The sequence below is a fragment of the Cygnus atratus genome, chromosome 2 (assembly GCF_013377495.2).
Source record: "Cygnus atratus isolate AKBS03 ecotype Queensland, Australia chromosome 2, CAtr_DNAZoo_HiC_assembly, whole genome shotgun sequence".
Lineage (NCBI taxonomy): Eukaryota > Metazoa > Chordata > Aves > Anseriformes > Anatidae > Cygnus > Cygnus atratus.
This window is the reverse complement of record NC_066363.1, coordinates 101,309,114-101,327,327: the sequence shown is the minus strand read 5'-3', so window position 1 is coordinate 101,327,327 and position 18,214 is coordinate 101,309,114. Positions and strand designations below refer to the sequence as shown.

Here is an 18,214-nt window from a genome sequence, read left to right as displayed (position 1 = left end):
CTAAATCTGTCCTAGGGACTAAAACCCAGGTACCTCTTTCCGTGGATATATATCCTAACCTAGAAATTCTTCTGATTCTTCTTAAAAAATTCTGAAATATGTTGTATAATATCACAGTGCTCTTCTAGATTTGTCTTATCATGCTACCTAAGACTCTGGTTGAAATCTTCTTCCTAATATGAAGTAAGAGCTGAACCAAAACCTATTTGTAATAAAAGCTTCTCAGAGGTATCTCATAACTGAGATAACACAATTTCTTGTCTGACAGGACCCTGTTTCATCCTACGAATCTGTCCTAAACCTGCTTGCATAAATCCTGTGAACACTGTTCACCCTGTTCTGTGCACCTCATTTGTATACTTGAATTCAAATATGCTGTACTGTGAACATTTTAATTTAAGCAACTAAATAAAGTCTGTTTTTTTTTTTAATGCAATAAGGCACAGATTTTTACAGAGTCAGGTGTATGAAGATGCAAGCCCTATTGAGGGTTTAGCATGAAAGCTCTTTAAAAATCCAGGTAGCCACCTATCTACATTTCTAGGAACTTTTTAAAGAGCTAGGTACATATTTCTTAGAAGTCGGGTGTAGTTTATTTCAACTGTACAAAGTTAACCTTTGAATATAGGTGAATTTTAATGTTGGTAACATAAGTGCATTTGAAGTTTTGGTGTTGTGTTTTTTTTTTAATTATTTTATTTTATTCTATTTTTTCTTTTTTATTTTTTGCAATATTTTGCAAAATACTGCATTTTTACAGAACTATCAAAATAGCTGGAGAGGCAATGTCAAATTGAAACTTATATTTCTTTCTAGAAAATGCAAGAAATTGAAGAGCCAAAGAACTTTCCCTGAAGAAAATAGATTATTTGATTAACAGTCTTATTTGCTAAAAGCCATAGGCGATACGAATTATAAATTAGGAATGGTTGTTGTAATTATACAGTAGTTGTGGCATGTCTGACACACACTATGTGGCTATTCCTAACCGTCCCCTTAAGTAAATTCTGAAAAGCATTTAGTATGGAAGGGAAGTTTTCTTTGCCATTGTGTACACTTTAAATAACTTGTTTGCATAACCATGCTGGTAGGTTTATATCATTAAACTCTCTTAACAGAGGAACAGGTTATGTTGACTTAAGTATTACTAGAAAAGTAATTCTCAGGACAGCTCTCCAATGGGCTTAATATATTATTAATCTCCTCTCTGCTATTCTGAGAAAACCATTTCTTGTAAAATAAACTAAAGTAGCCGATAGAGCTCCTATTATTATTAGCCACAATAATAGCTGATGAAGCCACCCAATACTCTCAGGAGATAGGTATTATTATAATAATTATACTAATGAGTAAAATGAGGCACAGAAAGGTTAAGGCCAAATTCAACTGTGTATGAATTGCCCAAGGTCACAGTGTAATCAGCAGTATGCTGGGAGTAGCACATCAACAAAACAAATCCTGGATCATAGTCAATTACTTATTCACAGAGGAATTAACTTCTGAAAAACACATTTTTCACACAGTTTCCATCAGCCTTTTGAAGTATAGTATCATTCTGCGTCTTCCATCAGCTAAGGCCGTCCTCTATTTCAGTAACTCTGTTCTTTATATCACACAAGGGAATAGCTAATGCTTTGTCTCTGATTAATAAGAACCTTCTTTATCGATGATTTACAGATGGACACTGTGCTTCTCAGGTAATGGGAGATTTATAAAAAGTAATAATCTGAGAGGGGATCAGAAATTTTCATGATAGTCGTAAAGTTACTCTGTAAATCCCTTCTGTGCTTTATGTGCTTTGGCTCATCAAGTACCTGTTGGTATGACAAAAATAGGTGAAATTCACACTTTATCAACATTTTGCTTTTTTTCCCCATTTCTGTTCCTTTTTCTGAATATGATATATTTTTTAACTCGACAATTCCTTATAATAATGTCGCTGATTATGTTTAGACTGAAGACAACTGATACTTAGTATCTAAAAAAACATACTTGAATTATGGGCCCTTTTCCAAGTACAAGCTGGCTTTGATATGTATTAATCAAAGCCTGTCCAGACAGGGTTTGTTTATGTTCCTTTTCCTGCTCAGCCTTGGGTCGTGGTTCTTACATGACTGATATCCCCTGAATAATTCCAGCCGTACTAACAGTTTATATTTATCAGCTGCTTTGCAGTGCCCAAGAATCTGGTTCAGCAGAAATATAAAAGCCACTAGTACAGAGAGACTAGTCTCTGAACTGTTGACCTGATAATTTCACTTACTGTAGTAGCTGCACATCTTTATACGATGTAGTTGCTGTAGTTGCTGTGAAATGTCAGATTTACACACTGGCACAGTACATCTCATTAGGTTTTCAAACCCATTGATTATAACACCAGAAAAATATAATATTGGAAAGGACCACTGGTGGCCAGCTGATCTAATCTTTTCTTCAAAGCTAGGATAACATCAAAACTAGATCAAGTTGCCCAAGGCCTTAGCCAGTCAAGTTTTGAATACTTCCGAGGATGTAGATCCTGAGAACCTGTTCCAGCGCCCACAATCTCATTGTGAAGAATTTTTTATTATGTCTGGAATTTCCTTTGCTGCAGCCTATGACTGTTGTCCCTTGTCCTTTCATTGTACGTCTCTGTTAACAGCGATGATCTGGCTCTGTCTTCTCTATGGCATACCTTTAAGAAGAGAGAGAGAAACGGCTGTTAGATTTCTCTTAGCCTTCTTTTCATCGTGCTGAATAATCCCTTAATCCAATGTCGCTTATCATATTCTGCTTCTTAGAGGTTCTCTGCCAGGCTCTCCACAGTTTGAGGTTTGTGTTGTGCTGGGGCACAAACCTAAAGACTATGTGAACACAGCTGAGCTTCCTGATGTGGAAGTTCCAAAAATGCCAAATAGTGGAGAAACGTAACCTCCCCAGACCTGCTGGCTATGCTTTTGCTAATGTGGTCCCATATGTGGTTAACCTCCATCACTGCACATTTACAGTTGTCATTCATGTTATGTCCAGGACCCCGAAGTCCTTTTCACAGGGCACTTTCCTAGAAAGTCAGCATGTACTCAAGCACTGTGGCATTAACACAGGTACAGCATTAACATCTGTCAGTGCTAAACTTCATGGGGTTCCTGTTTGCCCATTTTTCTGCTTTGCTGAGATTCCTCTGAATGGAAGCTGTCCCATCTGGGCTTTTGCCTGCTTCCCTAGTTTGATGTCACCCCTAAATTTGCTAAGGATCGCTTCTGTTTTGCTGCCTATGTCTGTGATGAAGATGATAAAAAGTTTTGGAATACTGACCCATCTAAAATTCAAGAATAAGTTTTTCAAAAATATTTCAGTTCTGCAGCATTCAACAGCAAGGGCTTAATGATTTTTACATTTTTTTAATGCTATGATAGAAGCATATACCATGCTGTTACTTATGACTGTCTCAGGATAAAAGCCGCTAGTCTCATCAGGTATTCAGTCTGTCAGAATAAATTTCCATAAAGGTAGCTGCCAGGCAAGATTCATATGTATTCATATGGCTGGTTGTTGAATACATAACTTTACAATGTTTATGATTCTAAATCCATTGCCAAATCAGTATAGGTTCTTGTTTATAAAAAGAAAGAACTTGTGGTCCCCTCATTATTCTTAACGATTTCCTTTTAGGGCATGGTGGTAAAAGTTACAATTACTACTGGCTAAGAGATTTGGTAAAATCTTTGTTGTTTTCATGACGTCGTTCTTCTAATGCTTTTTTCTGATGCTTCCCATTGCTTCGTGATCACCTTTACATACCTTTCATATTACATGAAGAAAAAAAAAATGTTCGAGTTGCAGATTTCCATGGCAACAGGTATAACTATTTTCTTTGTTTTGTGAAGTTGGAACTTACCAACACAGCAGCAAAGGATTCTTTTCTGTTAAATGGCAACAGTGGATTTTAAAATTCTTGAATTATGGGGCATTTAGTCATGCAACCACAACCTCTACTATACCAAGCAACTTCAAGTGAGTTATAGTCTGAAAATGGAATTTAATGGAAAAAATGCCAATTGTAGGATTGTTGGGCTGATACAATTACGTTGAAAGATACAGCAATTTACACACACTTCTCAATTTCCCCATTTCCAAACTGGTTTCCTAATTCGCAGTTATTTCTGTTACATTAATAAACTAGCATGAGTAAGGAAGAAAAAAAAATCACTAGTTTCTTTTATATACAGAAATTTGGACTTTGATTTGGAGAGTTTTGTCTCTCATTTTAAAATGTTTCTGGGCTAAAAAAAAAGAAATATATTTATTTAAATCCAATATATATTTATATATTTATTTAGAAGTGTGTGAATTATTTTGAATGATTGATTATTGCAGTTCTAAAATTGAGAAATGTCAAGAATTTTGTTTGTATCTATCTATATACATGATCAATGAGAGCTCCATTTGTGTGGGCACATACAGTGAAAAGGAATAGTTCTTTATTATTACATACTAGCTTCTCTGTTTATTTTAAATCTGTAAAAAACACAAAAGGCAATGAAGCTATTGAAGTAAATATTAAACTAAATGTGAATAAATGATTTTAAGTGAAATTTAAAAAAATATTTGTGTTTGCATAAACAAACAGGCAAGTGTATTTAGCGTCCCCCCTCAAAAAAAAAAAAAAAGTATTTTTCTACTTTAAAACTTTATAATTTACATTCATGTGCATTGTATAACTAGCCCTGATATGTATGATTGAAGATGCATTTGAGATTCTTAAAAGTAAATACTTAATGGAAAAAAAATATATTGTTTTGGAAGGTTTTGAAGAGTCATCTGTAGCTTTGCTACATGATACTGATTTTTATGGGTTTGTTGTGTTATTTTTTTTTCTTTTTAATTGAAATGTCTGTGTCTGACACATAAAATTAACTTCTGAAAATGTCAGAAAGTAGAGGTCAGCAAAACTGTATGTGTTACTAAATACTGGAGTCACTCACTGACAAGCTTAATAAGGAATATCATGGCAAAATATTGATGATTGTTTAGCAAGTATTCAGAAAATTGTATTGCTGTCATTTTATTAAAGTTCATTGGTATCAGCAGTTTCTATTTACAGAGATGAAGTAACTAAAATAAATGTGATTTCCACAAATATGTATAATTGGGAACTACTGATCTATTTTAGACTATACAAGAAAAATGTCATAAACATGCTTGTGAGGTCCAAGGCATTTATTTTATCAGAAAGACTGAAACTCAAATAACTGTGCAGTGAACACTCAATACAGATTCTAGCATCTTGTTGCCAAAACATGTGTGTAAGCTGTAGAATTCCAAATTTTCAGCCCCAAATTTACTCTGGTAAGGTTTGCCCAAACAGGGACATTATTAATTCACCATTCTTGCCACATACTAGAGCGTTTTGAAAGGGTTCTTCACAAACAGTCATTTTTTTCATGTCATGACTTTTACCATGCTAGCTCTAAAACTGGCCAAAGCAACTTCTGTGAAGTCAGAAAGGCTATCTTTCCAATACTCTCGAGTAAAACATTGAGGACTTCAAGTGTCCAAAATCCTTCTTTAAGATGTCATACCTTTTGGCGAGCAACACCATGAAAAAACTTCCATACTCTGAAATCTTCTCTAAAGCATATCAGGCTGAGGTGAGACACGACCAGCATTGTCAGAGAGAAGGATACCCAGCAGAGCAAGGACAGCAAAAAGCGTACAGAGGAAGTAGGGCAAGACTGCGTAAGTCAGCACTGATAGCAAGTCTCACTATTTTTAACTTTGGTTTGACACACCTTATGAAAGTGAACCTTCTGGAATACAGTAAATCTCAGGTTGAATTCCTGAGAAAACACTGATTCCTGGTGAAACACACCAGTCTTTGCAGACAGTGTCTTTGATGTCTCCAACTCCTTCATTTAACTTCATTTTTCCCACCCCAACTTATTTATCTCTATATTGTTCAGAAGATAGATAAAACACTCGTCCCTTTTTGGTTAAAACCTACTTTTTAATTTTGGAGATGTTAATCACAGAACCACAGAATGGCTGAGGCTTGAAGAGGCCACTGGAAGACATCTTGTCCAACCCACCCACTCAAGCAAACTCACCTACTACGGGTTGCCCAGGAACATGCCCAGATGGCTTTTAATGTCTCCAAGGAGGGAGACTGCAGAACCTCTCTGTGCAGCCTGTGTCAGTGCTCAGGCACCTGCATAATCACATTTCCTCTTGTTCAGAGGGGACTTCCTGTGTTTCAGTTTGTGTCCATTGCTCTTCTCCTGGCACTGGGAACCACTGAAAAGAACCTGACCCTGTCCTCTTTGCACCCTCACTTCGGGTGTTTATATACATTGATAAGATCTCCCCTGAGCCTCTTCTTCTCCAGGCTGAACAGTCCCAGTCTCTCAGCCTTTCCTCATAGGAGAGATGCTCCAGTCCTTTAGCCATTTTATTGGCCCTTACCTGGACTCTTTCTTTTCTTTTATGTTCTTGTCCCCCATGTGCCTGAAAAGAGTTTCCAAGATTACCTGCTCCATCACCTTCCCAGGGATCAAGGTGAGGCTGAACATCCTGTAGTTCCCAGGGTCCTCCTTCTTAATCTTCTTGAAGATATGAGTGACATTGGCTTTCCTCCTGTCCTTTGGCAAGCCTTTACTTGACTGTCTTGCTATTAACTCCTAGATTCAATGAAGGTCAAAATTTCTCCTAGCCCTCCATCAATTTCATATCACCCACTAACACTCAGAATGATGCAAATAATTTACATGTTTCCGAAATGAGACAAAAATGAATATTTCAGTGATGAACTGCTTGAGATGAATGACCCCTAGAACATATCTTAGAAACTTAAGGTAGTACAACACAAGCAGATTTATATCATTGCATTATATGCCACCTGTCTTCAGTTAAGCATATGAGGGCTTGTTCTAAGACTGTGCTTCATTACCATTTTTAACTTGAAGAAAATATGTAGGAAGGTGTTTTTATTTTTGATTTTGTTTTCAATTGTAATTGTTTTTTCACTCTGATCCTCCCCATTTCCCATCTGGAAATAATCATACCTTTAAGCAAACCACTTTCAAATGTCCCAGGAGATTTTTCCCTTTAAAATCTGAAGATTTTGTCCTGAGTGGTGCTGCTTAGAGAAATTATTTTATAGTTCCACACAGTCTTATCCCAAAATTCTGTATGTTTGCAGGGCAGCAGGTCTACAAAAATCTTTTCTTTTGTGTCATCCAGCACCAATCTCTATTATGATAAAAGCTCCCATATCATGCTGACAGAAGGACAATCGATGTCTGCCAAAGCACCTGTGCAATACTGGATTCTCTATTACATATATATTGAACACATTAGTTCAATCTGCTAGGAATTGTTCCTGTTTGCTTGGGACCCCTAACAATTAGTTATGTTTGTTTTCAGTAAGACCTACTGTTTAGTCAGGATTGAAATAGTCTCAACTCTGTTCTTGGCAGCAGCATCTCCTGTGTTATTAGTAAATGTTTTTATGCAATAAAAAAAAAAAAATGATAAAATAGTTCAAATATGGCTTATAATACAATAGCTCAAACCCTGTAAAGAACCTGACCTTCTGCCCTCAGAGTAATCAGTGTAGTTTCCATGGGTGGTAAATGAAAGAAAGAAACAAAAACAAAATTTCATAACAAAAATAAGTGAAGACACGCACCTTACTGACATTTAACAAATATAATCCCAATGCACTATAAAACCCAGCTACTTTCCTCCAACATTAATCTATTCTGTCAGAAAACAGTGATCTATTATTAGCTTCTTTCACAGAAAAAAAAAGAAAAAAAAAGAAAAAAAAAGAACTTCTGCCAGAAAAGGAGCAAAATGTCCCAGTTCTTTCATTATAATACAGTCATAAAAAATATCAGTCCCATTGAATCTACCTTCAGAATGCTTTTCTTTCACCACTGCTTTATTATTCCTACATAATATTATTCCACAGCCAAAGACTAATCATCATCCACGTTGGCACTGCAAAGCAATGTTAGTATTTTGAGATTTTTTTCCTCCATAATTGATTAAGAAACTCTCTAAAAGGTCCTTACAAGGTTAGAATTGTTACTGAAAATGCAAATGCTAGAAATATATTACAAAGGTTGAAATCACTGAAATGACTTTCACAGCTATTTTTTCTGTAAGTCTTTCCAGAATACTTATGAGGTCATATATCTGGAGTTCTTTGCCAATATTGTGTCAGAAACAGCAAACTGTATAAAAAGTAAAAAGAAACATAAAGCACTATATAGGAAAGAATTAGTATGCTGATACCTATAAGCGTTTTTATTGTTAGTGGGCACCTTTAAATACTTAGTCCAAATCAAGCATGAATGACTATTTTGTAAGCAAGATAAGTGATTCTGTACAAAAGGTTATGGGAAAACTGTAGCCATAGAGTAGTTATAAATAGTACATCACCAAAGGGCAAAACATTCACATTGGACTTCCATAGGAATATATCCTGCATCCTATTAGGTATTTGCATAAGTCTTGGATAAAGATACTATCTAATCATTAAACTTCCTGATCTTACCATTACAATATGAAATTGGGTCAGTGAAGAGAGGGAATTCAAAAAGAATTTTAAAAGGCAATGTGGACAAATTGTTTGCAACAGCAAAATAAATTCAACAGAAGCATATGAAAAGCACTATACATAAGAATAATCGGCTTCACAATACAGGACGGAAACTGCTTTTTGTAGAACAGGTCTATGTATCACAGTACACAAGTTGAACATGGTACAATAGTGTCTGCTTTGCAAAAAGGCAAACATGACACCTTCTTCTTGGCTTTAACTTAAGAATTGTTTAAAAAAAAAAAAAGTGTTTTACTTCTCTCTTTTTTGTGCTCTAATTTATGCTCGGCTGATGCTGCCTACTAGATTGTGTAATTTTTGAATTCCAATAATCTGTCACTGTGAGTACCAGTGAAATGAGTTTGTGCCATTCCACTGGCAACTTGTGGATTCTTGAAGTGAAATATATTTCTTGTACCCCCTCTACTTCAACTTCAAAGCTAACTCACAAAGGAATCTTCTTTAGAGTTATAAAGAAAAAAAAAATATCTAAATAGTAAAATTCATGTCTCCAGATTACAATTCTTGTTAGTCTTCTGTGACCTGGTTCTCTTGCTATTTTTTAAAGACTAATGAGAAAGTGAAATGGGCCAGCCTTTTTTATCTGTAATAAACTAAACTATTTCCAAAGCATATCTTTCTTTTTTTTTTTTAATATCTTTATTGCAGATTAAAATATAGATTGAAGTGTATATCGATCAATTCTCCCCAAGCCAAATTTATTTCCTTTTGCCTTTTATATTTTGGCTATTTTAATGCAAACAGAAAATTAGAGAATAATATGCTAAACAGATCAAAACTCAGAGACCTAATATATGTAAGAGGCTCCATTCTTGGAATTGCATTCATTATTAATAACAGAGTAACAAATCTATTTAAGTCAGTTGAGTTGCCCTGTGGGAATTAAAACAAAAATTTAGCCCGTAAGCCTTGTTTCATGAAAGAACAATAGTGAAAAAATATGAGGAACAACTTAGAGAAACACATTAATAATTTTTTTTTTCATTTCTATTTTAATCAAATAGTCCTTTAAGAACTATAAAGTTGTCACTGGCAAAGTAAAGCTTCATATGACTTAAGATTTTAAGTAACCAAGAAAGAAAAGAAGTGTTCACCATATGAAAGGTATCTTATCAAAGAAAGATTCTGGAAGAAATTAGGTAAAACCAAACTACTAGGTATTTCACATCTGATAATGAAAAAGCTTCGGAGATGGCTTTTTTTTTTTTTTTTAATATATATATATATATATATATATGAGTTAGTGTGCTTTTGATGTATGCATTTCTACTCTTCTCCCAAGTTCTAATTACCCCATCACTTTTACCTCGTAAGGTGGGCAGGAAAGTCTAGATTATGTTTTTTGTTTCCTGAAGTCTCATCAGATGTTAGGAATATTTGTAGCAAAAGCATTCTAGGTGCATGCTTTAGTTAATGGTACATTATTATATTAACATTCTTGATTTGGTATACAGCTTTTACTTTCCTCTATATTTCTAAATCTAGTTAGCAAAGATTAAAGTTAGTTCATTCCTAGAGAAAAGTGTTTATTTCTTCTATGTGACTGTGCTACTTCTGCTGTTATGGGCCCTTCCTTTCTGAACAGTTAATGCTAATGTGTCTGAGCCTGTTTTGCCAGCTCCTGAGAATGTGCTAGAGTGGGAAACAAAACAGAACTTTGGCCTCCATCCTCAGAGATATTGATTTAATTCTGTAATTGGAAAATAAGCCTAAGGAGATAGCAGACATAATTTTTTAAGATATTTTTCAATTGCTATATTGTTAAGTCAAGGACAGAAATAAATCTATGTAGGAAACTGATGGGCTAAATTTTTAGAGAAAAGAAGAAAATTAGAGGTTTTTTGCTTGATTTTTCCTATAAGGAAATGTTTTCTGTTTGAGTTAGAGGAATCAGAAAAAGGTTGAGGACAATTCAGGTTTGGTTTGGTTTGGTTTGTTATGTTTTCTGAGGCATAATAATAAGATGAAAGGGAAGAAGAATATTTAGGATGAAGTCTCTAAATTTACCCAGAGTGATCTCTTCCACTGCTCTGGAGTACAAGTCTCAAACCTGAGTGACTAATTATGTTATAAATTAACAGTTCTGGTTCACCTTCCATGATCTGTAAATTGCTTGTTTTTAACATTGTTAACTAACAGAAGTTCATTTACACTTGTGGAAAAAAGGATTTTGAAACAGTAGATCTTCGTACATTAAATTCTTGTTTAACCTGTAATAATTAATATAGCAAAAAATCTATTTAATTATATACGAATAATTGATTGTATGTATGTTTAGATGCTTGTTTTCTTCCCCTTGGATTCAAGTTTTTTTATCTGAAACACCCACAGGCTAGCACATAAGATGTTCTTTACAGAAAGTAGGTTTCTGACAGTTCATTATCCATTTTCCTTTGAACATAGCAATATTTTTGCAAACAGCAGTTTGTAGGAGTAAGCCTTCTATCTTTCTAATGTACATTTGACCAATAATTTAATTTTTATTCATAAAAATGATAAAAATAAACACTGTAGTTAATAATGATCTAACAATTAGTAAAAATAACTTCATGGACAAATCAATGTACAATGAGATTATCATCCTTTATATTACTGACAAGATGTTAAGGTCTTGAATTCTGTATGTTTATGTTTATATTTTAAGGTCTCAAAATTAAAAACAAAACTGACTGTATTTTAAATTTTTTGGTGTTTTGTTTGTTTGTTTGTTTTCTGAGGATAGTATTTTCATAAAATATAAATTGTTTTTTCTCCCTATGGTGTCCCCAAAGAAATCTAGTTCTTCAGACCATATTGTGTTTAGCATATAGTGATACTTTTTACCCAAAAGGTGATATCAGAAGTTGTTCTTTAATTAGAGAATCTGAGGAAACAAAATATTGTGAATGCTCACAATGTACTACAACATTTCTTATCTTAATTTAAAATAAGAATGATTTTTTTTTAATTATTTCACAGCTTTAATATATGCATCTGTTCTGCATCAGTGTTGGTCAAATCAGGCAGGAATTAATCACCTCAGATCATGAATAAAAAAAATAACTTTAACTATTTCAGTTCATCCCATAGATTTATCTTTGAGACAATGAACCATAGTCAAAGCAGTTCTCTTTACTGGAATTTGTTCATAATGCATAATAATAAAGAGTTTTGCCCATTGCCTAGACTGAAGTTTACCTTTAAATTATGAATAAATCATCCATGTACTGAAGTTACATGATGTTTTATTTTTCTTACTCAACAAAATTACCTTTGTTACTCTTGCTATAGTGAAACAGTAATTCTTAGAAGGTTTGGTATTGCCTTGATCTCCACAATTAAGGAACTTCTGTACATTGAAAAACTTAAACTCCCCAATCTCCCAAAAATAGATCGAGCTTTTGAACTTTTCTTAATGGTTGAAATGTTTCTTCACGGTCTTTACTTCATATTGAATAGCTTGTAGTGATGATCTGCAGCACTGACAAATGAAATGAAATATTGGCTATAAATGAGCTGTGAAGACATTAGCTATAGAAAGGGATTAATTTTGATGATAATTCTCAAGAAAAAAAAATGAAGGAATTACAATAGATTGAACAGAGATCGAAATATTCACCACACGTCAATGAATATTAATACTCAATGAAATAATTGTAGATCTTTGGGTAAATATTGTTTCTAAACAAGCAGCGTATTTGTTGATTTGTTTGTTTTTGTTTGTATGTTTTTAATTAGTATTACAGAATATCATATGACTGTATGGATAAAAATGGCTTTTTGAATTCTGCATTATTCTGAAAGAGGAGTCCCTAGGAATTAATCATTAGCCTGCAATAAATGATCTAAACCATGAATACCTTCTGCTCTGTAGATGTACTCTCTGAAAATGTGGGTTTCTAGGCTTACCCTTTCAGACTACCACCCTCACCATCCTGGTCCTGCTCCTGTAATTAAGGATTTTTTTCTCTAAATCTTTACATGCAATTGATCCTTTCAGTGCTGATCCTTCCAGACATCTGAAGAAATGACATGCTCCACAGATACCATGATTTGTTAGATCCCACAAATTACTGATTGTATTTTATATTCTATAAAGCCAGAGATACACAATTTTTGCAAATAAATTTTCTTTTCTTCTAGCCAGAGAAAGCGTAAGGTACACAGACGTATCCAAAGCATTATCAGATGTATTATCAGCATGCAAAATCCTCTGTCATTGTTTCTATTTCCTGTAGCCTAGTCTTGTCTTTCTTTCACATCTCATTTCACATCTGTTTTGGAGACAGAACTGTCTTTATTAAAGTTTACATTCCTCCTGTCAGGTTTCTGTGCTGTAGCTCTTGTAGGTGTGGACACTTATCATGTAATTCATGCCTTCAGTTACATAAAGTCCCCAAGACTGGGAAATTTGCTCTTGAGATTGTAGCCTGGTACTGGTAATGAAATCCTCCACTTAAATGGAGGGTTATGGGACTAATAACCCTTCGTTGCTAATTCTCTGCTGGTTGTCTCAGATTCTTTTTTAGCATCTTTATGGATATTCAATCCAATATGCAGGTTAAATGACAAAAAATAAATGTGATTATAGAGGGTTTTGAGATTTGAGGCATATACTAATGCATCACTATAGTAAAGAAGAAAATAACAAAATCCCGGTGGTGGTAAGAATAGCCATAGACAAATAGGGACATGCTCTCACATGCTAATATTAAATTCTGCTAGCAAACCTGTATAGCAAAGTATACTTCTGCATCCATTTTTCTGAGCATTCGGAATGCCAATGCTTACAGTGCATTTTAAATGGTAGAAGAAAATCTGTGGTAATTCAGCAAATAGTGTCTTCATAACAACATTGGTTCAATTTATGATTTCAATATTTATCTATATAGTATAGTATAGTATAGTGTGATCTTTCCCTTACGTTTGATTTCTTTTTTAGCTCCAGACCAGTCTGTCTGAACCAATGACATTATCCAAGTCAATCTCACTTCCTCGAAGTGCATATTGGCATCATATCACCCGGCAGAACAGCGTTGGAGAAATCTACAGTTTACAAGGCAAGTTCCTTTTAAGTACATGCCATGACTATTAGCTTCTTTCCATTTTACCAGAATTCATGCAGATTGCTTTTTATTTGCACTGGTTTTCTCTCCATTTCATTTTATCAGTTGTCAGGAACCGCAGCGGGGTTCCCAAATTTACATAAAGCAGGTTTCTTTTATTCAGTTTGTAAACCAGTGGTGAAAATTATTCCAAGAATCACTACATAAAACTAGATAAACAATTTGGCTCAATGTAGTTTCTCAGTAGCTAATGAATGTCAGGGTGCTTTAGTACTTGTCTTCCAATAAGATTGTGTAGATTTCCAATAAGATTTGGGCAACCTCAGGGTGCCCAATTAAATCTACATCAGGTGGCTGTATGAGTTGCAAGATTAGAATTAAGTAATTCTAGGAATAAGAGCTACTCTTGGTGAATTTGCTTGGAGAATTGTATATATGAATTGTTGATTAGACTAACTTACAGACATGCTGTATACAACTATCATCTGTTTCTGTATCCAAATCTCTTTCATATATTTAGATTCTAAGCTATTTGCTTAAATTGTATAATTAACATAAGGAGGAAGATAGGGAGGATTCACTGCTGTTAAGCTGAAATTATTTTGTATCTTTTAGGAAATTGACATTATCATTAAATGCAAAATGTAGACATTAATTAAAAGCATTGTTTCCACTTAAAAAAAAATGTAGCAAACTTATTCCTTGAGCAAGAGTTTAAGGATTTCATTTGAATTCCTTTTAATAAGCTGTTTGTATAAGCAATTTACATTTAGGTGGGAGGTTAGAAACTGCTCAAGAACCAGAGTATGCAGCCCAAGAAAACATATTACATGCTTTCATGCAATATATAGATTAAATCCACAATGTATTTGTTTTGTAAATTATCACATAAATTAAAATCAGCAGGTGAGCTGTGAATTCAATAGGTGACTCATTAAAGGGTACAGCATTTGTTTTTCCTCATCCCCATCCAACAAAGTGAACTGCTAATCATGATTACAGACTTACAGATAAATAAAACTAATGAAAAAAATAATAATAACCTTCCAGAAGTTGTTTGTGAAAAAGGGTGTGCTTGTAGATCACCTTAAAAAAATCATTATGTCACTGATATCTTTCATGAACACAATAAGAACAGAAAAAAATATTTTTATAGAGGTGTTAGAGTTCCTTTTTTTATACTCTTGTTGAGATTTTTCTTTAGAAAAAGAATAGTGAAAGTGTTATGATATGCATGACGTGATAATATTGAACGTTATTTATCTCTGCTGTACCTTTTGTTTCTCATAACTGGGCTTTGTAATTCAGTACAATTTGAAAGCAAAATTTGATACATTGAATACTCACTCAATACGCATACCAACTGCCTCTGCAGGAGGCAACATATTGGAAGTGTATTATTAAAAATGCAAGAATTCTGATTTTTGGAAGTAGGCAGATTTTATTCACACTTCCACTGAAACATAGGACTAATAAATATTTCAGAACTTAATATTTTCATTCCTCTTACATGTACTACAATGACTGAAACTTGAGAAAGCGTAGTAGATTTCAGGAGAGAGCAGTCCAGTTTTAACAGTGGGCTAAGAAATGCACCCAGAGGACAAATTTCGCTGCCTCCAATTGCAAAACTTTAACATGCAATAATATTATTCATTATCTGTAATGAAGATCTCTTTGAACTTTCTGCTGCAATGCTTCTGGCTAATTAAATGCAGTATATTTGTGCAGAAACTTAAGGAAGCAGAAAGTACACCTTTTGTCCTAATACCTGTTCATACTAATAGTCTTTGCACAGAAGAGACCTACTAGTCAACAAAGCATTAGCCCACAGATGCTTCACACATGGGTGGAAGGTGGGTAGGGAGGAAGCAGTTTTAAAGCATTACCTCAACACTGACCTCAGCACAACACACAGGTGAGAAGAGTTGTTGCAGAGGAAAAAAAACACTTGCTGCTACCATGATCTTCTCTGAGTCTAAAAAGGTATATTTCACCCTCAGAGAGGAGACTTTTTATTTAGAGAATAGTCCAGCAAACTCAGTTCAGCACTTCATGTGTGTTTATGACAAAGCATATTACATTTAAAAAATGTGAAAATTTCACATGTTCTTCCCACTGCCTTGCAGATTCTAAAATGAAATAACTATCATGGTGTCTACCTATATCCAGATTACTATCAGTAACAGTAAAGTAACATCCAAACTCACTGTTAAATACAGTGCAAAAGTGTTTGCCTAATGGCAGATATTTCAGACTTGCAGTTTGAAGTGACTAGAATTTAATTAATAACAGCTGGTGATATATAAGGAGAAATGAATATGCACTCATACTACCTTAGATAAATTGGCTCCTTGGGAGTTATTTAGCAGTTAAATTTAACTTAATTAGTAGTGTGAGTTGATCTGATAATGAATATGCTGCAGAGTAAGAAGGGGGGTGGTGGTGGTTTTTTTTAGAGCCTCTATTTCAGATGAAAAAAAGGCAATTCAATAGATGGATACTGGGTTTATCATCCTCCATCTGCCTGTGAAAATCCTTCATGTACAGACCCAAAAAGATTAAAATAGTGAATAACAGTGTTAAAGGAACACACACTGCACAAAATATCTTAAAATGATGTGGACTAGTTTCTCTTTATATACCTTTTCTTCTATTTGGTCTTCCTTGCACTCTTTCAGTTCTTGATTGCACTACTATGACGAAAGTAGCAATTTAGTTGTCTAATTAATCTTATAAATAGGAACAAGTTAGTGGTTGGCTTTTCCCAGTGGTAGCACATCACCAGCAGTATTCATTTCAAATTTTACAGTATAGTGCTGCAGGTCTGGCAGAGTTGCCATGTGATCTGCAGCTGCTGTGTAGGTTGTGCAATGGGCCCTTGTTAGCTGACACAGTCATGTCCTTTCAGTGCTGTGCACTGCCTCTCCTCTTTTCCTGACGTGACATTGGGTATGTGGCAAGCCCTACTGCACAATATATAAAAAAAAAAAAAGAGGGGGGGGGGGGGCGCGGAAATTGCTGCCACGCAGAAAATCACAAAGTTTTTAAGGCCATCAGGTTAAATTCTAGTCGTTCTGTGATAGAATAATTTCACTTAAAGAAAAAACAGTATCTACCCTCATAAGTCATTGTTTATTGCTATTATCATGCATGTGATTTAGCATTGTTTCACAAGAAATTAAAAACTGAAGTAAAGAGAATGTCTTTTTATACAGCAAACGTTAATGACATTCACTTTTGATATGGTTTAGAATTTTCCATTTGGGCATTTAGATTTGCTTAGGATGGAAAAGGATTGCAGATTGAATTTTCAGCTAGCTGAAATGTAGTTTTGTGGGCCTTGCTGTGAGAGAATGCAGATAGTACAAATTTTGATCACGGTTTAGATATTATTAAATAAACAAGGCCAAATAAAATTTTGGTATGGAAACCTACATTAGCTTTTTGTATTGCAGTTATGGAAAAATCCCTTAGGAAACTATGTTCAGAAAATCTAATTACAGTTTGGCCTTTCTCCAAGAAATTCAAAATTAAGAATTGCTTTCAATCACCTCTGTTGTGTTTGAGTCTGGTTTGTTTCTTATTTGGACTTTGTTTTTGCATACAGAAAGGGATGAACACCTACCTACTTAAGCAATCGTGTTAATTTCTATGAAGGTACTCATGTGAGTGTGTTTGTATAAGAATTATGCCAGTAACACCTTACATGTTATCCTATTAAAGAGAACAGTAATGCTTTTTTCCAACACAAATTGCTTATCACAATTGCTTATCAAATTCTGTAGGAAACACATAACAAAGTGATTAAATAACACTAAGATTCCTGCTAAGAGTCTTACATTTTTCAACTCAGTGAGGAACTTGGAGAAATAAAACTATAATCTTCAATGAGACAGGTCTTAGGCCGAAAGCATCATTTAAGCTTGTAAGTATATATGAAAAATAAAAACACAGTGAATTAAAAAGTAGCTTCTCTGAAGTCATAGGAATTTTGCTATTGATGAAACCGCTTTTTGTATTTCACACTAAAGACATGAGAAACTAAATCTACTTTTGCAAATCAAAACAGAATGAACCTCTGGTTCTTCTTTAATGCAAACCTCCACAGAAATCAGGCCTGCATTGGTCCTTGTCTTTGGCCTTGTTAAGAGCTCTCCTCTCTTTTTTTTTTTCTTTTTTTTTTTTTTTGAATATATTTTAAATAGAATAGCATCTAGGGTTAACCCATTCAGGTAAAAGGCTTTGTATTTAAAAGGAAGACAGATACATGATTTCTTCCAGCTACAAGTTTGCAGCCTTTCCAAAGTAGCCTTTTCATATGCCATTTAGAATAATTAGATATTATTTGAGTTGCTAAATATTTAGAAGGATTTGAATCATCCTGTTCAGCCCTCGTTAGGCTAATCCTGCAGGAATTTCCTGTGTGGGCTTCTGCAGTTTTCTACAAATTAAAGTATGTAAAATGAATTGAAGGACATTCATCATTTTGGCATTTCCATTGTTTGTTCATACGCCCAGGAAAAGAGCACAGAATTCATTTCCCCATCTAATCTGATGCCAG

The 18,214-nt window shown here is 34.3% G+C and overlaps 1 protein-coding gene across 2 annotated transcripts in view; it reads left to right on the top strand.

The window, feature by feature from the left end:
• DOK6 (docking protein 6) overlaps nt 1-18,214 on the top strand; it is a 214,043-nt gene that overhangs the window by 194,409 nt on the left and 1,420 nt on the right. For both annotated transcript variants that reach the window (XM_035550561.2, XM_035550560.2), the window contains one exon: nt 13,527-13,644. In XM_035550561.2, coding sequence (XP_035406454.1) covers nt 13,527-13,644 — 118 coding nt within the window. The remainder of the gene's footprint in view (nt 1-13,526; nt 13,645-18,214) is intronic.